The 21,516-nt window shown below is 42.9% G+C and overlaps 1 protein-coding gene across 1 annotated transcript in view; it reads left to right on the forward strand.

Moving 5' to 3' along the window:
• ANO2 (anoctamin 2) overlaps positions 1–21,516 on the forward strand; it is a 1,660,301-nt gene that overhangs the window by 1,537,325 nt on the left and 101,460 nt on the right. The window contains exon 20 of the mRNA XM_086939055.1: positions 15,364–15,512. Coding sequence (XP_086795181.1) covers positions 15,364–15,512 — 149 coding nt within the window. The remainder of the gene's footprint in view (positions 1–15,363; positions 15,513–21,516) is intronic.

Below are 21,516 nucleotides of genomic sequence, written 5' to 3' on the forward strand. Positions count from 1 at the left end.
AGACAGGGGCCCCCCTGTAGATTTCCGAAATTTCATTCAGGCCTGTTGTGGCTGTATTATACTTCATTATTAAAAACGCTTCTCTCTGAGCCAATTTCAGCTCAATATCTCCACCTCTCGTGTCATACTCAATTTTAGAAATGATTGTCCAGTGTAAATCGCATTCTTTATGACCATGTGTGGACCAATGATGGACCAATGGTGCATTGGGTACCTGTTTCCTAATTCTTGATTTGTGTTGGGTAATTCTTTGTCTCGCCTCCTGTGTTGTTTTTCCAATGTAGAGTTTTCGGCATGGGCACCAAACTCAGGAACAATTCCCGCATTTATGATGGCCGGAAATAGGAGAAAGTCCCAACATGCTTCTCAATTGTTCCTGTTGTGACTCAACAGAAGAAGGAGAGGTATTCTGTTTTGAAAAAATCTTCTGGAAACACACTACGTTCACAAATTGCCTGACAAAAAACGTTGTATACGGAGTTTGGTGCCCATGCCGAAAACTCTACATTGGAAAAACAACACAGGAGGCGAGACAAAGAATTACCCAACACAAATCAAGAATTAGGAAACAGGTACCCAATGCACCATTGGTCCATCATTGGTCCACACATGGTCATAAAGAATGCGATTTACACTGGACAATCATTTCTAAAATTGAGTATGACACGAGAGGTGGAGATATTGAGCTGAAATTGGCTCAGAGAGAAGCGTTTTTAATAATGAAGTATAATACAGCCACAACAGGCCTGAATGAAATTTCGGAAATCTACAGGGGGGCCCCTGTCTAACTATACGTTAAACACAAATCATGCACGGATTGCAATTGTCAACAGATTATGATTGAACTACCGTAACCACAATCCTTTGTTCCGTGATTGGATACTACGAAGGCACTTAAGCTGGGCACACACGTAGAATAATGGGCAACCACCGAAATATGATCGAAGGTGTAAAAAGGAATGTGTTTCCACAAACAGTGGCAACAATCGTATAACACGGCAGGTCCCATTGGAAGGTTTAAACCGACTGAATTCGGCAAGTGGCGCGGGCCCTTTAAGGATTAGCGTGTCATAACCAAAAGGTACCGGGAAGGGCGCTTCCGTTGATACGAAGGACTCGTTGCGGTGATTGTTTCAGCAATGGAAGCGGTGAAGCAAGTGAGAACGCTAACACCAGGAGTTTAAATTCGGAAATACCGAGTGAGGACAACTTTTAAACCTCTTTCCTTTTAATGCAGTTAATTTGTTGACCCAAGTATCTGGCTGAACGCGGACCATCGTTTGAATCCAATAACAAACTCCGAATCCAAGCCCCGGCTAAATGCACTGCACAGCAAAACCGGGTAAGCAGCCTTAATCGGTAAAGCCTTTTTTCACCCCACCCGAAGTAACCGTGTAGGAACATCACTGATTGCACCCCTTTCCCTTTAGGCACCCAAAAACCCGTATTTACAAGCAAGAAGGTGAGCCCATTCGCTGAGATTTCAGATACACCAACTGTAAGTGCCTGGAAGGCAATTAGGATTTAAATGTCCCTCTTTTTATGTTTTTCTGTGTAGACTTACCCTCGTTTGACCACACTGTCACACAAACAGGAGACTTAAGGTAGGCGAGGTGAAGCCGGTTGGTGGCTGTTGTTTACATACAGGAAGTTGTTATAGAGAGGTAATTTGTTGTATTTGTTTTCTTGTCCTTTTAGAACTCGTGTTTGGTCCTGAGGAGAACCCCGCAATAAGGGGGTTCGAAACGCATCGACCTTTATTGGTCCAGTGTCATCTCATAAATTCAATATACCAAGTTTGAAATATAAAAAGTTTATGTTTGGGCATTGAACTCCAGTATTATTGATATTACAACTGACAAATGTATATTGTGTTATTTGATTTTCTGTAAAATTGACACGGACCCATACCTCAGTGGTATTTATGACTGTTTGTTTTTTGTATGTGTATGTAGTGGTGTAAGCTGTATGCGTGGAGCGTGAAAGCATTAGTGTGAATGTATTATAAAACTGTTTATTATTTGTGTTGTAAATAATTGTACAGTTTGTATTTAGTTGTATATTTTGTATATATGTCTGATATGCACAAAAATCTATGTTTTGAAAAAATTGAAAACTTTCAAAAATTACTTGATTAAATTAGTGACAAATGACACAATAGACTGCTATGCTTCATTCATAACAGATCGTGTAATATATGTTTACTCAGTTCAGTACTGGCACTTTGTTTTGTTGATTTAGCGTTATATTGACTTAGCCTTGCTGATTAGGAGTCAAGACCCAGTTTTGTTCTCTAATCCTTGTAGCACAGCAGCCCTTACTCCTGAAAGAGTTTTTCACAGGTCCAGTAGTTTAGTTCTCCTTTGATAGGGTCAGATCCCTATTACTTATACACCAATTTGCCTTTGATGTGGTGGAGGGGGTGACTTTAAAGCAGCTCTCTGAAGTGCACAAGTGTCCCCTTTCAACCCAGCACTGTCTGCAAGGCTATCTGTGGGGGGTAATCAGTCCTTTGTGTGGGGACAGGACACTGCCTATTCAAGTAAAGTTTTAGCCCCTACCTTCCATCCTTCCCAGGCAGGCCATCAGAATGCAGATGTATGTAGATGGATACTCAGACACACCTATCCTTCCTGTGTTGTGGTTGTCTAGAAGGAATGCACAAAGTGTATCTGACATCCACCCCAGACTTGTAATGGAGACAGGCAGCAAAGTACACCGAGTTATAGGCAAAGAGAGCATTTACATTTCTAAAAGCAGCATTTCTAAAATAGTAGTGCCAAATCCAACTTTACCAGTGAGGAAGATGTGTTATTACCATTACAGACATATGATGCATGAATAGCTACTTTTCTCTGATCAGGAATTACAGCTTAAAAGTTTATTAGGGAATTTCTAAAGCTAGCCTATGAGAGGAGTGGGCCTCACAGTAGTGAACAACAAAGCAGGTTGCTTGTCACTACCAGGACATACAAACATTTCATGTAGAGAGCACCCTCCCCTTAGGGCTACCTAGGGCCTAACTTAGGGGGACGTTTGTAATAAAGGACGAGTTTCAAGCTTTGCAAATAGTTTTAAATGCCAAGTTGAAGTGGCAGTAAACTATGCACGCAGCCCCTGCCATGGCAGGCCTTAAACAGGTTTGAAAGGCTATGATTTTGTCTGGCCCAATCAGTGCTGCAGAGCGACAAGTATTGTTTAATTTAGAGGCCCTTGGTAAATGGTATACCACTTTACAATGGACTAGTATGCCAAACGGGAGTAAAACAACTATACCATGTTTAGGGAAGAGAACACATGCACTTTAGCACTGGTCAGCAGTGGTAAAGTGCCTGGAGTACTAAAGCCAAACAAAAGGTCAGAAAAAAAAGAGGATAGCAAAAAGTCTGGGGTGACCCTTCCGAGAGTGGCATTTTCCAACCCGACCCCCCCAGCCTAAATCCAGGGTAGCGCAATCAATATCTAGATGGACTTTCCTGCTTAGGGTGATAGAACCTGGACAACAACCCACTACTGCAGAGGTACTTGCCATTCCTATGCCTCTCTGAACCGAGTTGGATTCTTCTGTGTATGCAGTAAGGGGCCACTGAGCTAACCCTTGAGGATTCCTTCTACTTTCATGTGAACCCCATCTGTGCAGCACCTAACTTTAACTTGCTCACAGGTGCATCCTAGTAGGCAGATAGACCCACCATGGCCAACAAAGAGATGTGGCCCATTCCACCCATTGGGTTTAAGTTCTGTCCCCAACTCAAGAAAAATGGAAAAATGTCCGTCCACAAGGACAGGAGCTAACAGAAGCCACTGACAGCTGTCAGTGTCAACAGCCAAGCCATTCAGGGGTCTCTGTCCTCTGTGGTTTCTCAGAGCAGGGTCAGTAGCTCAGGTACCTTGCATCCTTTCACCACTCTCCCTACCACCAGATATGTGGTGGTATCCTGCAACTACTCTTTCAACCCAGGGTCAGTTCCCTATGGTTGGCCCTCCATCTGGGGTTCCGTACCCTCCTTGTGGGTGTGGTACCCCCAGAAAAAAAAACTGTCTGGGAGCCTGTGGCAGCTGCCACTCCCCACCAGTTCAGAGGTGAGATCCTGAACACGGCCCTTGAAGCAAGGGTCTGTACCCTAAGGCTGAACATGTGCCTGGCAAGCCAGAACTTCCAGGGGAGAACAACAACCCCCTCAAGAGAAAAAAAACTCAGCATATGTTGTGCAGGAGTCTGCCTGGGGATGAGTTAGAGTCCAATCAGTAATGGAGGGTTGGGGAGGATGAGGCAAATTTATATTTATCACTGCAGTCCTCAGGCACAAAACATTGAGTTGAGTAAGCGGGAAAGTTCTGTTTTCAGGCCCTTCATGAAATGCAGGTAGTTGAACTTTGCCCAATGACTTGGATTCTCTCTATTTTTCCAAAATGTGCCTAATTAGTCAAGAAATTGCCTGATCTGGTGCTCTCCTGAGGATTGTTTTGCCCCCTCTGGTTCCAGTTGCCACCTCCGCCACTCATGTGTCAGCACTTCTGCCCTGGTAGCGCTAATCCTGCCAATGTGCTCACAGATTACAGCGGCGTTTGTTTTTGTTAAGAGGGGCCAGGTTTGTTTTTGTTAATAGGGGCCAAATGTTGAGCTATTAGTAAAATTATTGCAATTTTTACATGCAACAAGTGAAGATTTGAAGTACTAAAAGTGTTTTTTATTTCGTTTGAATCTTTCAGAATTTAAATTACGAGCTGTTCCGCGCACTTTTAAAAGAACAGCATCTTTAAAATAAAGATTCACAATCAAATGGCATTAATAGTTTTCTGTAGGGGATGTTAACCATGTTTGGTTTTAGTCATCTAGAGCTATTTTCACAGGTCCCAAAAACATTTTATAAAGTGGTGATCCAATCATCCTTGCCCTCACAAAACTTGATGATGGGTTGTTACCTCAAGCCAAACATACTTCATACCCAAGTACGGATTCGGCTTTCACCGTGTTTGCAACCAAAAGGTCATGTCGTTTCTCGAGATCCTGACATCTTTAGTCACAAGACATGAGAGGCGGCCGCGCCCCGCCATTGTTTTTGTTGTTGCTGCTTCCAGTTTGTTTCCCTTCTGACTCTAGTAAGAAAGAATGAGAAACAGAAGAGAAGAAGGAATGTGAGGTAACTTCAAAGAAACTATTTTAACAAGGAAGTGGATCAGGATCACAATGTGATTCAGAAAAAAACGATTTTAAAACCGGACATCTGTAAATGATATGACTTTCATGATGTCTGGTAACAAAAACCAAAGCATTCTGCAATTTACATCTTTTATTAGTTTGAGAAATGGAGAACAAAATAAAGCAAATGTTTGTATTTCACTTAAATGAAAGCAAAAGTGGAGCTTTACATGATTTATTGAAAGTTCTTCCACCTGTTAGTTGCTATTACAGACATCATTTACCCTCTTTAAGGCAATATTTTACCCACAGCCGGGAACACAGCTGGAATTCATAAGAAGCCTCGATTTCTGTGTGGCATCATTTGCTGTTGTTCAGAAACTCGACTTTGTGTTGGAGCTGTCTGCAGTGCATTGTTTCCGAAGAGTAATCACGCACATTTATTTTCCCATTCTGTTTCCTACACCGCGTTGTCCCTTCAAAGACGTTATTGGCAGACATAACAACATATATTTGTAATGTCAAATCCTTTAGGCGCCTTAGATGACAGGATAATCGTTTTGTTTAAGAAGCCACTTGCTTCACATTGAAACAATTTCTGAGGTTTCAAGGTTCCAAGTTCCACACGGGAGTAGCTCATCTAGATCAGGTTTGTGTTGCACTCTGTGATTTGTAGTCCCATTTAACCCTTTATGCAATTAGAACTATTAGTCCAACAATTTAAAGAAATTACCCTAAATGAAAGGGCAATTCACGAATGGAAGTGGAAACATTGAAAGCTCTACTGTTACCCGTGTGTAGTGTCGTCTCCCAGGCATAGATGACACGGACACCAACAGGTAAAGTACTGGAGCTTAATTCTTTACTTCTTACTCCTCTATCTCCTACTCTGCACTGACCCTTCCGCTACACGCCCCTCACTCCTCCTTTTCCGTCCTCTGCTCCCCTCCTACTTTCTAGTCTCATGTGATGGTCCTAGTGCCCAGCACATGTCGGGATATTACATCTCCCCCTTTCTTAACAAATTTGACTGTTTAACATGTATAGGCGTGCTGAGGTAACAGTGAAACAAGCATCATAGTTACAGTTCTTCAATTAGTCGAGCTGGTCTTCGAAGTGTCTGTTGTGGTCGGAGAGGGACCTCTTGAGACGCCTGATCTCTGGCCTCAAGAACTATGGGAGGTCGAAATCCACTGGTTGATTCAGGTGCATCTCCTGGCTCTATGCTGTGGGGTGCCGTCAATGATTCTCGAACATTGGGTGTGCATTTCTGGAAATGCGTCACATTCCTAGTGACTCTTTTGTGTTCTGCTTCAGCTGTAATCATAGTCCCTTTTTGCTTCGTCACTAGCAGCGGACATGGATGATATCGACAGCTTTCCTTTGTTTGTCCTGTTGCACTAACACCCAGTCTCCTTCATGGATGGAGGGCTGTACTGCTTTTCTCTGTCGGTCGGCATATTCCTTCATCTTTTCCTTTTTCCGTTTGTCTATTACTGCTAGATCTTCATGCTCAGAATTGGGTGACATGTCACTCGCAGCATCTCCCCACACGGGTATCCAAGTGCGTACAGTGCGGCCTAGCATTAGAGTTGCCTGACATATGCCAGTAGTACTGTGTGGGGTGGTCCGATAGGCTCGTAGCACCTCATTTAGAGCTACTTGCACATCACGCTTTGACTGCTTAGCTTGCTGGACGGTTTTCTTTAACGTGGCGATAAACCTTTTGACCATTCCATTGGCCTGGGGCTACAGGGAGTGATTTTCCCGTGTCTGAAATTGACATGTTTGGCAAACTCAGCAAAGTCTTGTCCATTGAATGGGGGCCCATTATCTGTTTTTACTAGCGATGGGTATGCCCCATGCTGCAAAGACCTCATCAAGTATGGGTATGACCGTGGACGCTCTAGTTGACGTTGTGAGCTGTGCAATATGGAAGCGAGAATATTCATCCATAATGACCAGGACATACTTGCCAGATTTTAGCGTTCCAAAAAAATCCATCGTGACATGTTTCCAGACACCCTCCGGCAGTTTGGCGTGGAGCCGGTGAATTTTCTCGACTTACTAGCTAGAACGGTGCACAGTCCTTCAGTGTTAGTTCCACCATCTGATCTCACATGAGGAACCAGACCCGTTCCCACAAGGCCCTCTTCGTGGCTACTATACCTCTATGCCCTTCTTGCTCTAGATTGATGACATGCTTCGGGATGACGATCCTTTTGTCCCTCAGTATAAGACCATCTGAGGTGAAGGACAGCTCATCTTTCACGTGTCTGAAGGACAACAGTTCATGATCGTAACTCTGTTCGTTCGGTCGGAGCTCGTCCAATTGTCTCCAGTTGTTCGTCTGGATGAGCTGTTTGACTCGTTGCAGAGTGGTATCATTATTTGTGGCTTCACAAATGGCTTCCATGAGGACTGCTGGTGGTCTCGCTTGAGCCACAACAAAGTGAATGTAATTTTCCGCTAGAGATGGATTGGATGCACGTGTCGCCTTGGGATGTCGTGACATGTAGTCTGCAGGATTAGCAGCCTTTCCCGGTTTGTGAATAATTGTGTAGGTGTATTCTTGAAGGCGAATACCCCAGCGTTCTATTCTGGGTGGCATTTTGGCTCGGGATTTTAAAAAATCGTTATCAACGCCTGGTGATCCGTTATCAGAGTGAAATGTTTCGCATATATGAGGATCTGGAAGTGTTCACAGGCCCAGACAACCGCCAGGCTTTCTTTTTTCCGGTTGGGAATATTCTAGCTCTGTGTCCGTAAGGGTTCAACTGGTATACGCGACAATATACCGTTGATCACTGTCGTGGTCGTACTGAGCTAGTATAGCTCCCCGCCCAACAGGACTCGCATTCACTGTGATTTCTGTCTTTTTTTGGGGATTAAAATATGCCAGGTTGTTGGCAGATTCAACTGCCCCTTTGATGGCTTGGAAGGTTTGATCACATCTTGTGGTCCATTGAATAGGATAGCCTTGCTTGGTCAGTTTCCTCAGTGGGTAGCTAATGGTGGCATAATCTTTAATGTAGTGTGCACAATGGCTGGCCATGCCCAGAAAGGACCACACGTCCCCCGCATCTCTAGGCCTCGGTGTGTCATTTAGTAAGGCAATTTTTTCTGGGTCAGGCTTCATTCCAGCCCCTGACCTGAGAAGATGTGTCCGAAGAACTTCAGCATAGATTTGTGAAATTCACATTTGTCCTTATTCAGCATGAGATTGGCTTCCAATAAGGCGTGACATACTCGATCGAGCGCAGTGTCATGTTCATGCATGGTGGCTCCATAAACTAAGATGTCGTCACTGTATTTAGAGTGTTGGGCACATGATGAACCACTTTTCTAACCGCCTCCTGAAAGATCTCGGCGGCCGAAGAAACCCCAAAACTGAGTCTCTTGTATCTGAACAAGCCTTGATGGGTCGAAAAAGTGGTGATGTATCTCCACTCTTCATGAAGTTCCAGTTGGTGGTATCCTTTGTTGAGATCCAATTTGGAAAATATCTGTGTCCCATTGAGTGATACAATCATATTACTAATGTGAGGACCCGGGTGTCTTTCTCTCTCAATGGCAGTGCTGGGCGCTCACATGTCCACACAGAGGCGCACTTTATTAGTTGAGCCTTTCTTGGGTACAACGACCACCAGAGAGACCCATGGAGTGGGTCCTGACGTCCTTTCAATGTCGGCCTGGAGAAGGTCTTGCAATTCCTCTTCCACAGCCTGTTGAAGGTGAAATGGAATTTTCCTGTGATGTTGGGCAACCGGAGTTACTCATTCATTGATGTGTAATCAAACTTCGCAATGAGTCAGTTTCCCGAGCCCTGTGAATAATTTTGGAACATAACTGGCCCTGGGAACAAGGTAGGAAAGTAAAGTTTAGTATGACTGAACTCAGAATGTCAAAGTGCATCTTTTAGTGAGGGTGATTTTTATATTCTTTGTTTGAAAATACCACTTTTAGAAAGTAGATATTTCCTTGCCTAACCATACAGTGTGCCTCTGCTAGGTTTGTGAACCCCGGGTGTAGTTTGCGTAGTAGTGCTACGCATAGCTACGCGAAGTGCACTTTGCATGCTACGCAGAGATACACGAATTGCGTAGTGCGGTAGGGAAATTGCTGTTCGCACTGTTTGCACAGTGCCAAATGCTTGTCCGCACTGTGCAATCATTGCAAACTGCATCTTGCACAGTGCAAGCGGTCCTTTTCTGCCCCTCAAGTAGATTTGTACTCGAGCGGCAGCTTTCTCAATGCGGACTGGTAGTTTCTCATCGTGAGCGGTCGCGAGCATACACAACCACTCGCAATGCGAAACCTGACCTCCCCACGTTGAGAATCTCGCCAGGAGGTTTATTTTCCATGCTTGCGATCGACAACTTGATGATGCTGATCGCGAATTAAGAAAAAGTCTCGCCAGGATGTTGATTTTGCCGCACGCGGTTGCCAACTTGACGTTGAGGAACGCAAGCAAGCAAAAAATGCCCGCTACGTTACGAGTTTTTGCACTGTGCTACGTGCAATTCGCGTAGTGGCACAAACTACGCACGCTTAGCGAGCATAGCGTAGTACTACTCCCAGGGTTAATTGCATGTCTGGCTTTGGAGTGTCATGGGTTGGGAAGGAGCAATGGCTCCAGAGAGCCTGATGAGTCAGCGCTGGGCTGAATAGGCCTCATCCGTATTTGGACTGGTGGAAGGAGTAGCATCTGCACCTGAATAGGGCTGTGCCTGCCTTCCACAATGATGGCTCCACCCCCTGTGGTGTGTTTGGAGCCAGGGCTCAAATTTACAATGGAGGTTGTTGTGCATTTGCAAAGTGCCCCACAAAACTGGTTTTCGCTGGCTATAGACACTCTCTGCCTTCAGAGAACAAAGGATTTTTGGAGTATAAAAAGAGGGGCCAGGACCCCAGACTTTTAGATCACTTCTGGGAATCAAGAGAAACATTTGCCAAGGCGAAGAGCCTGAGAAGCTGAGGAGAAACACTGCCCCTGTGCTGTTTGCTGTCTGGGGTTGGCCTGTAGTGGCTACCTGCTACCAAGGAAAGGAGAAAAGGACTTTGTTGTTTGCTTTGCCATCTTGAGGAAGATTCTCAATGGCGTGAAAATGAGCTTGCATCCTGTCCTGAAATCTCAGGCACACAAAGACTTCACCACCAGCTCCACTGAACTTCCATGCTGGGGGTTCTGATCTGCAAGAGGTGCCTGCTGTTGTTTTGGATTTCCAGAAAACTGTTCTCTACTGGGAGCTGGAAAATCGATGCAACATCAAAGAAGTGTGACACATCTGTACCTGTTTCGGACGCTACACCGAAGGAACCATTGCAGCGCCTGCTTCGGCTAGAGAAATCACTGCATACCGCATCAAGTGCAATGACCTCCGTAATCCGCGATCACTGCACCAAGCGTGACGTAAGTCCTGCTGTGCGGTTGCAATAATCCACACATTGCCCCAGATCATTGCATCGCATTGAGGCGTCAAGTCTGTCGCATCGTTGGGGGACGCACTAGGAAACAGGCGCATCAACTCCCCATGCTGTAAGAAATCAACACATCAACTCCTCTCTGGTAAGGAATAGTCACCTCAACTCCCCTGCACCGCAGTAAGGAACCAATGCATCACATCCCCTAGAGCAAGGAACCAACACATCACCTTCTCTGAGTGTAAGGAACTGACACATCATCTTCCCTGCGGCCCGTTTAGTTTGTTTGTGTGACTCATCCAAGGTACTGTGTGTGAAAAGTGTTGCATCTGCAATTTAGCTTTAACTGAATTATTTCCACCATCTGAAAGTCATATTTTTCATTACTGTATTGTGGATTTTTGTTATTTGGTTTTGTTTTGGTTTAGATAAAGATTACTTTTTTTTCTAAACTGGTGTGATGCCCATTTGTAGTGTTTTCACTGTATTACTGTATATGTTCACAAATGCTTTACACACTGCCTCTGAGATAAGCCTGTCTGCTTGTGCCAAGCTACAAAGGGGGTGAGCAGGGGTTATTTCAGAAATGTATACCCCTTACCCTGACTAGAAGCAAGCGTCCCTATTTGGACAAAGGTACCTTTCTCTGCCAACTAGAGACCCCCATTTCCAACAGTAGGAGATTGGGTTACTGGTTCAGTCGAGTAAAATCCTACTCAAGCAGCAACTACAACCTTTGTCAGGGTGAACCACTAGAAAACCCCATATTGACCTGTCTCAACCTCCTGTTAGCTTGACACAAAGTAGTCTGGCTTAACTTAGAGGAAATCTTAAAGTACTTATGCAGATCTTTAGAAAAAGTGAGTAAAATAAAATAAATTATTTGAGACCAATATGACAAAAATCCAATCAGTAGAATTGCTATTTTAAAGATTTAAGTGAAAACAGTGGTCAGAAGCACAAAGAGCCAAGTGTGGTTATCTGATCTCACTGCAACAGATCAAAGTCACAAGTTCAGGCCAACCATGATGGCATGTGAGCCAGATATAGGAACCAAGCTAGGCCTGTTTAACAAAGTACCTTAAATCCTGACTTGCATGTAATGAATTGTGGTGCTGTTTACAGTGAGTAGAGCCCAAAGGGCTCCATGTAGAGGTTGAAGATGGCATGAAACAATATAGAACCTTGAGGGACTATGCAGCTGATATGGATCTTCTGAGACCTGGAAGTGTCCATTTGAACAAACTGTATTGATTGGATGTGTAGTAGGAGAACCAGCGAAGGACACTTTCAATACATTCCATGCAAGACTTCTGGGTGTGGATGAAGGGGATAGTGACATTGAAGATGGCTGAGGGGGTCAAGCTGTTTTGGGAGGCAAGGGTTTTCTTATGGCCAGGTGGCAAACATCAAGGATTTGTAAAATAGCTATTTCTAGTCTTCAACATTATTTGAAACCACATTGTTATTTATGCAAGAGACTACTGGTGTTGACGTGATCATGAATGTGAGTGTTGGTTGCTTTTTCAAAGCTCTTGCTGAGGAAGTATAGGTGATTGAAGGGCCAGTAACTGCCATGGTCAACAGGGCTTAATGTAAGTTCCTTTAAGAATAGGAAGATTTAGCTGGTTTTGAGACCATCAAGGAAGATGCCTTGAATAAGGGAGGCATTGAAAAAGGTCAGTAGGGGTGCAAGAGCTTCCCTGGAGAGGACTTTGATGGACAACATGGACAAGACTTCTGCAAATGAGGCTGTTTTGTGGAAGCTTGGTTTACGAGTGACATGTGAGATGATGGGTCTTGAAGGTTAATCATTATAATTGAAAGGATGGGGCGAAGAGGAGGTGTTGTCAATGCGTTGTCTGATCTGTATTTTTTGACTGAAGAGATGTTTGATGACTTTGCACTTGTCTGTGTAGTGTAATATAGGAGGGTTAAGCATGGGTATGATGCAGTACTTTGGAGGGGTTTGTTAGTCCTCAAAATGTTGCACAGGAGAAACAATAACAGCACGTGGAATTTGAGTTGTCAAGAGAAGGATACTATTGGACATAAAGTGCTCTGCACCTTCGAGGTGCCTGGGCTTATGCTTGAAACTTTGTGCAGTGGCGTGCTTGTTTGTTTGTTCATCCTAGTGTGATGCATTTTATTGCACAGTACACATTAAAGGGATTTCACTATAGATTCTTAATCTCATACTTAAACTTTCTTTAAGTATGAAGTAAAACAACATCTCTTAAGTTAGGTGTTGTCATAGATATCTATCTGGTGGCCTGCTATTTATTTTGTTTTGTTTGTGCTTTGAAGCTGTTTTTCGAAATAAACAGGAAATCTAAATTAACTAAGCTAAACTTACTCCGTCTAGACACTACTTATCCTACCCACAGTGTTTGCCCCTTTATTGATTATCCTCTCTTAAGAGCTTACATCCTGAAGTATTATGTAAATGCATGTATATTGACCCTGTCCAGTAGTGTTATGTAAATACATGCATATTTGTTTAATATTGTATTTTTGACTGGTCTGTGTTAGACCTTGTGTTGATTTGACCTGATACTTTGCACCCCTTTGTTGAATGTTTCACTTCTTAGTTCTCATGCTATTTGCTGACAACTATTTGGTGTGGTCTTCTCTGCAAAGTTTTGCATCACAACAACCCATTTGCTGAAATAGCTTTTGCTGCTTACCAGTGTTAAAGTGCTTGTGCTCGCTACTTTAAATATGGTAAAATTGGTTTACATCCAGTTTACTTATAAGTTCCTAATAAATTGATACTACATGTACCCAGGGCATGTAAATGAAATGTTGCTAGTGGGCCTGCAGCACATATTGTGCCACTCACTTAATTCGCCCTCTAAAACACATCCCAAGCCTGCCATTGTATCCTGTATGGAGTTTTAAACTGACTATGTGACTTGGCAAAACAAACCTTTTATCAAGCATAAACCTTCCATTTCAATATATATGTCAGCCCTAATGCAGGTTTTAAACAGCCCATAGTGTAGGGTGCAGTGTATTAAAAGAAATTGGACATGTACTGTTAAGTTTTACTTGTCCTGGTAGTGAAACTTTCATTACTGCAAGGCCTACCTCTCCCATAGGATATCATTGGGTTACCTAATTACATTTAATGTGCTAATGTTTAATTGGGAGCAGGTAGTAAAGTCAGGTTTGGTTTCGAGTGAATTGTAATTTTAAATCCTGTTTAATGATACAGTCACAATTCTGAAAATGTCACTTTTAGAAAGGTGGTATTTTCTAGTCCTAACATTTTGGTGCCTGCAGTCTGTGTCCTTGGTCACATGACTGTGATTACAGTGACAGTTGGACTTTGTGAATTCCTTCCAGACAGTGAGACAAAGCAGGACTAGGTAAAGATGGGGTTGGACATCCTGCTCGTATGGGAGGGACCGTGTTGTACCATGGCCCACCTACATTTCAAAGGGCTGCCTCAGACACACTCACAAATAACTTAACACTAACCCTTTATCACCCTAGACCTCTTGGAGTCTGGGCAGGAGGAGGAGGAAGGAAATTTCCATTGCTAGATGTGGGAGGACCTGAAAGTTTCTCCCACTTCAAGGTATAAATATTGGACACTCAGACCAACACTTCAGCACACTCCTGGACCTGTGGAAGGATTCAGAAGGACTGTCTTGCACTGAGAGGACTGCCCTGCAGCTTGAAGCCTGCCTCGTTTCTAGTGCTACCAGAGGCCTGCCTCGCTTTCCAGAGGACTGCCCTGCTGCTTGAAGCCTGCTTTGTTGCTTGAAGGAGAGAGGCACATCCCCTTTACCCATGAAGACCCAATTGACTCCAAGGGTCAGTGGACTGACCTACTGCTCTGAGCTACAGGAAAAAGACAAGCTCCAGAGGCCTCCCTTCAACTACCCAGAAATCCTGCACTAACTGGACCTGCCTCGACCTGCAACTGGACCTGCCTGATCCCTGCTAGCCTCTGCTTCAGTAAGTTCCTGATTCCCAAAATGAGCCTCCCCAGCTCGTGGACCCTTGCCTGGCATCAAAGTGCTCTCCTCTGGCTGAAAAGGAGAAATCCTGAACTTTTGGGCTCTTCACGACTACAATCAAGCCTGTTTGTGCCAAGACTCTGACGCCCGGAGCAACTGCCAACGTGAAGCTCACTCACACAACTCTTCAACCTACATCGACCACCAGCGATGACTGGCAAGGTGCCGTCTTCGCTTTGCGCTACAGCATCAACAACCCACAGTGACTGCAAATACAAAGCTACAGCAATGACCATCCACAATGCCAGGCTTGCTCTTAGCGCTAGAGTCACAAACATCTGAGACGCTCTCCTTGTCGCCTCCTCCACCGCGAACTGGACTCCTCGCACAGCACTGTGAGAAGCTATTTTTTTTTCAGTGGGACTAACCTGGTTGCTGTATCTGATTCTCACTTCATCGGATTCTGCCTGAACTTGTGACTTTCCCCCTGTCTAGCATGACCAGATGATCGTGAGTGGCACTTTCTGCTTTTAGTCACTATACTTACCTAAAACTTTGAAATAGTATATCTCCGGTTCTACTGTTTATTTTTCTTGTGTTGTGTTTCACTATATTACTGTTTGTGTTATGCATACATACTTAATATATTGTTTCTAAGTTGAGACTAATGCTTTTGCGCCAAGTTACCATAGAGTTAACCTCTGGTTAATTTTAACCCATCAATCAAAACCCAAGTACCATCGTAATTATTTCTTAATACCAATATGGAATCAAGTCTGATGCTTACGGGCCTTCTATGCGACACTAAAAGTAACTTTCTCTTCCTAGGAAACTAAAGAAGTTATATAGAAAACTGAAAGATGACAGGACCGAGCAGAAAGAAAGTGAAGCAAGTAACACTCGGCAACCACAGCAATGGGATATTGACTATGCCCTGGAACCATTCACTGGCTTGACTCCTGAATACATGGAAATGAGTAAGATACACACTTCCATTTATGTTTGTGGGCAGCAGAGGTGTCAGTTTTGCCTTGTTTATTGAAATATATTCTGGTGTATCACGCGTCTGAAGTTGAGAACTGCAAATAACAGGTGCTACTGCTGCCCAATTTAGTGGGACTCAATTTACAAACCTGGGAGGGATGGAAAGCCTTGCCCGGGATTTGAGACTGAGACCTGCGTATCACACCTGAAGTCAGCAGCAAGCATTACCTCACTGAGGCACCTTACTAGCATATACACGCATATTTGACACACTAACCGATCTTACAGAACAAAATAAATAGTATTTGCACCTTTAATATTGGAACTTGTTCATAGTATTAGTTCTCCTATTTCCCAAACAGATATTGTATATTTAGATGCAACAGTATGTTATGTGTTGAAAAATCCAAATATGTAGGGTGTGTTTCCTCAGCTTGCTGATTACTGTTAGGTTACATTTCGAGACAAGATTCGTTTTTGTTTTCTTTGTGAAGCCTTTTATTGCCCTGAATATGAGCCAATGTTCTAATGATGATTAACTATCACGTGGACTTCACTGCTAACACAGTGCATTATTTGTTTAAAAAGAAGTGATTAAATCAGGGCTGGACCCGAAGATTATCTCCCTTTGTCACTCACTGTCTTCCCATCTCTCTCTCTTAGTCCTTCATTCTCCCTTTTCTGTAGCTCTGAGTGAAAGTCCGACGACAACAAATACATCCCAGTCTCCAGAAATAACTTCTGGTGCCCACCGTTTGCAATCACAGGCACAAATTAAGCAATGTAATGTAACTCAATATGGCCTTTATTCCAGCGGTGACGTCATCCGCATTGTCAACATCATGTAACCAAGCCTTCCTTGCTTGAAGGTCAAGATCAAAAGTCAAATTAGGCTCTACATTTTAGAGAGTATTTTATTGGTCACAAATAGACGAGATCATTGATAATGTAAAAGAAAGGCGGAAGTGGCGCTACTGTTACAACCCTGCAAGAATGACACATTTTAAATGCCTATAAACCGCCCTCATTATAGGTTTTCCCACAATCTATGGACGTCTTGTTCCGGGTAAAATTAATGTCATGATTCACTGGGCTTGACTCACTGCCATGCTTATATTAGATTCTGAATCATGGGCGCCTCGCTGAGAGTTCAGTGCTTGGGGAAAGACGAGTTTAGGTCAGTGAATTAGCGTATTACTCTGTTGACACGCCAAAAGTGCTTAATTCAGCCATAGAAAAGTTCTCCGGAGCGATGCTGGGTTTTTAGCTAGTAGATAATAGCAATAGTTTATATAAATCCGTTTAAAGTGATGACAATTGCGCAGCTTATTAAGATATATAATATCGATAAGACCAGGATATTGTGAATTTGCTATTTGCTGCTTGAAATGAGACTGCCTGCACTGTTTAAGGCATGTTCTGTATTAAGCTCTTCAATTAATTGTATTCTGGTGAAAGAATCATACCGTTGCAATGTTTTTTGGGGAACTAGCAGGCACTGATGGTTTCAATTCTAAGAGGTATCGTGGAGCTTGCCTATTTTTTAAGAATGCACTTAAAAACACTTAGCACTTGGGCAGTATTTCATTTTTTTTTTAAATATGATATGTTGAGATTCTCTTTTTTTGTAATTCTTCTACTGACACCTGATGTATATAATACAACGCAAATGATATATTATGTGAAAATATAAAAATGCAAGAGAAATGTGGACATCATAATTGTGAAGATGGGTCAGAAATAGCTCTTTCTCGAGAGGTTTCAACACATTTCTTGCCACAGTCCTTTTATTTTATTATAATAGTATTGTTAAATGGTAACACACAGACACACGGAGAGCTGCAGCTCTTTGCTCCTTTTCCAGGGCATCATTTTGGTCCCACTTAACTCCTCTCGTGTTCTCTTGTAGCAACCTGTGCTCCCACCACAGACTCACACTAATATATCTTGTTTTTCTTGTCCCCTTGTCCCCTTGCACTTATGAGTACAATGCCATCGACCTTGGCCATGGCAGTCACCCACCATGGAGCTAAAACTCATTTTATTAATGTTAATGTCCCAGGCTCTTATGTGTAGAAAAAAATATATTACCCTACCTAAACATTAAAGCACAAACATAGGATGCACACCTATTACAAAACGAGTTCTTACAATTTAAATAAGATTGGGTAGGCTTGCGATTAGTAGTAGCCACATCCGTGTAATTCTGGAAGCCGCAATCACTAATTCCAGATTCTCCATCTAGGGATGCCTTGTGGTTGGATCTGTTAATACTCCCAACTTGAATAGGCAAGACTTTCCATCCAAGTTATCCAGAATCCTAACTCAATGTGATCCCCCAGACCTATTTTTGTTTGGGGATACAAGTTTGCAATAAATCCAATACTCAACAAAACTGGCCCTGCAGACCACACATAATAATATAAAGAGAGCCATCCTTGCAGAGTTCTGTTGAGACCACATCTTTGTCATTATTTGGTACTTACTGCACCGCCAAGACAAGAAATACACGTTCCTAATAACCCTCATGGGTTGGAGACGTACATAGACTACTGCTTCCTCCACACTTCGTTATCGGCAACTGTGTTGTATTGCGACATATGGGAGAGCAACATTACAGGTCCATGGTACAGATTAGATTGTAATTCGGATGCACATGGCTAAACCGAGGCTTATGGCATATGAATGCAAATAAATACTGATCCCCAGCAGAAAACAAAAAGAACTCCATACCCATTTAAGTAAATATAAGGTGGATAATGGCTCCCCATCTGCATAAGCCCAACCATAGTGTAATGCATCCCAAGGCCAAATCAGGAGAACATTAGTGCATGATTCGGCATAGCATGATGCGAAGCCCAAGCAGAACAAGATAAACTAGAGGCTTCCATCAAATCTTTAGCAGTCCAGTACTCATCCTCACCATTCCCTTTCTCTGAGAAGAGGTTGGAAACGGCAAAAACGGATGTTGATATCCCTTTCCTCATTTAAAACAGAACATCAATGACGACATTATGGATGAGTTGAAAAAGCAGGACGATTACTAGCTAGTTTCAGTTAGTCCAACTAAAAATGCACCCAGTGCAAAAATGTCTGCATCTTTTTGTTAGAATTTATATTGTTCAGATGCAAGGGACACCTCAGTGAAAGAGGAACACTTCTGAGGGCCTCTGAAACTGCCATCCTTATTAGTGGAAGGGAGAAGGGAGTGTGTGTTCATGGTAGGAATCATTTCTCAAGAAGAGATAGTAGGAGCTTCATGCAGCCTTTAAAGAGGCTGGTTGACGGACCCACAGAACTGTAGCAGATACCAGTCGACCCCCTTAGTTACGTAGCTATAACAATACTGACATAAACCCTGGCCCTCCGATTACACAACATTATCCAGAATCCGAAACTTGATACACAACTAAAGTTTGAATCTAGCTGCTCCTCTAGGAATCAAAGGTGAACATTGGCTCATCTCTTACGGTCTTCAAGGCATCAGCCTCGAAATACTATAGCACTGTTCCTTGATGCCGAAAAACTCTTTGACCAGATTGAATCAGAGTATCTCTTTTGGTTCATGTACAGTGAGGGCTTGGGAAATACTATTTTTCCCGAAGGTCAGATGGTTATATGAAGACCATGTGGCACAGATCAACGTAAAATATTTTTATCTAGATTGTTTCCGAATAGGAGAGACAAAGGCCAAGACCACCTGCTGCTCCACTGATTTCCTCCTCGCTCTTAAATTCACCCTTAGCAGCCACTAGAAAATCTGCATGCATCTGGCAAATGCATACAGCAGTTGGAAATGTGAATGGACATCTAATGTCCCTAATTAACTCATTTTCCAGGGTCCTCAAGGTGCGAAATTAATTGGGGCAAATGGTAGACGTTACCTTTACCTCACCACTGTTACAAGCCTTTGTTGATACTCTTTTTACTGAGTGCCCAAGGGCTTGCAAGATCTAAATGTTCATATAAATAGAGGTCACTAAGGGATGACAGAGGATAACTTCAGATCCTTATTACTGTCATCCTGAAATTACGTTATGATGTGGAAGTATCTCAGCATATTGCTAAGAGGAAGAGTTCAAGTGATTAAAATGGCAATGGTACTATATTTAAAGTCACTCATACTACCCTTATTTGTTAAAAAAATATGTATTGCAAATAGATGATGAAGTTAAAGCATTTATTTGTAGGGCAGAGAGCATTGCACATATTGAAAACTACAAAGCTATAGGGCCTTCGATTAACTCACATGCTTAGTAATGACTTAGGTCACATACTCTGCCAATTACTATTCCTTTCTTCCACAAACTGATTTACCTCCAATATGAAAATTCTTGGAGAGTGAAGAAATACAGAGCCCCACAGATTTGGGGTGCTAAATATAAAAAAAAACATTGCCAACACATCCACTGGTCGAATCACTAGACACACGTGTACCCACTAAAATTCTGCACATAAGCAGTTGGGGTAAAGGCATGCCTACCACACTGTTGTGTAATGCAGACATCTGCATGCATGTCTCCAGGATACAGTGGCAGAACTACAATAGGCAGGTAATTATCTCCCTGGGTCAACGATTTCAAGAGGTTCGACTCAAGACATTTCAGATTCTCTCTGATGAATTGGGCCTGACACGAAGTCATAGTTGAAAATACCAGTACTTTGGCACACTGTTTGAGTAAACATTTGGGCCCTGAACCTGTGACCCGAGCCTACCCATCTAATCAATTAGACAATAGTGAAAAATGGCGAAACTTTAGGGATTGCTCTCCAGCCTTTAGAACATCCAATTATACCTTATGCTCTCTAAACCTTCTGAATCTTCTTCTAGAGTCTTTTGGCAGAGATCAAGTGACCAAAAATATATCTCCTGAAGATTGGACTCCATTACTGACCATCCACAACTGATTTGTTAGAAAGGTGCGGTGAACATTCCGGTACATTAAAATTCTACTCAACTGGTATTGCACCTGCTTACACCTACACAGATCAGGGATGTTCTCCTACTCTGAATGCTAGTGGTGTAATGCATCAAGATATGACTTGTCTTGTTTACTCAGCCACTGCATCTCACTACAACACTAATGGAACAGGATTTGGAGAAACATATCTACTGCCCTTGGTTAACATATACTCACTTTGAACCACCGACTCTCCTGCGTAGTGTAACTAATATGATATGGTTAACTTCCCATGGCCTTAGATGGATGGTGACTGCATTGGCAACAGCCAAGATTTGTATCTAATGACACTAGTTATCACCCTCAGCACCAATCTTGAAAAAATGACTTTCTAAAATGTTTAAAGACATCTACTTTGGACAGATCATCTATAGAATGAAAGACCCATTGGAATTATTTAATCAGAACTGGGGCTCAGTTGTGACCTACAGACGAGATGGGGAAAGGCGTAGATCTTCCAACTTGTTGCACCACAGAATATGGGCCATTATACTATATACCTGGTTAATATAACATATAGGAGCACGCATATCAATATTTCCAGTGGACCTCTGCCCTGGTAGTAACTTTTTCACAGAAATCCTGTGTTCCATTGCAACATTTGCACTCTGGTATGATGGGTTATCGTTGTGTTCCAAACTTTCTCAATCAGAACATCAGAGGTAGAGCCCTTGCAGTCATGATTTTCTCTTCTTGAGTGCTCTTCTGGGTTCACTGCGAAAAATGGGTGATACTTAAAACATGCAGAGCACCATCAGCTGCTATGATGGACACAGAGTCCAAGAAAGTAGGTATTCATACACGTGTTAGTAATCATATATACTTGCTTCTCAAAATAAATTCAACATGTAGAACCTGAATCCATTTTAGGAGGGTGCTAGGCTTCTATTTGTGGGCTTGCATTTGACAAACCCTTCCGTTGAGGGAAGCAAAGTCTTGATTTGCTTCTATTAAACCGACAGGACTAACAAACCTGGTAGTAATCACTTGAACAGAAATCCCAGGGGTTGTAGGCATGGTACCCTAATAATACGCA

This window comes from Lissotriton vulgaris, chromosome 1_1, assembly GCF_964263255.1.
Source record: "Lissotriton vulgaris chromosome 1_1, aLisVul1.2, whole genome shotgun sequence".
NCBI lineage: Eukaryota > Metazoa > Chordata > Amphibia > Caudata > Salamandridae > Lissotriton > Lissotriton vulgaris.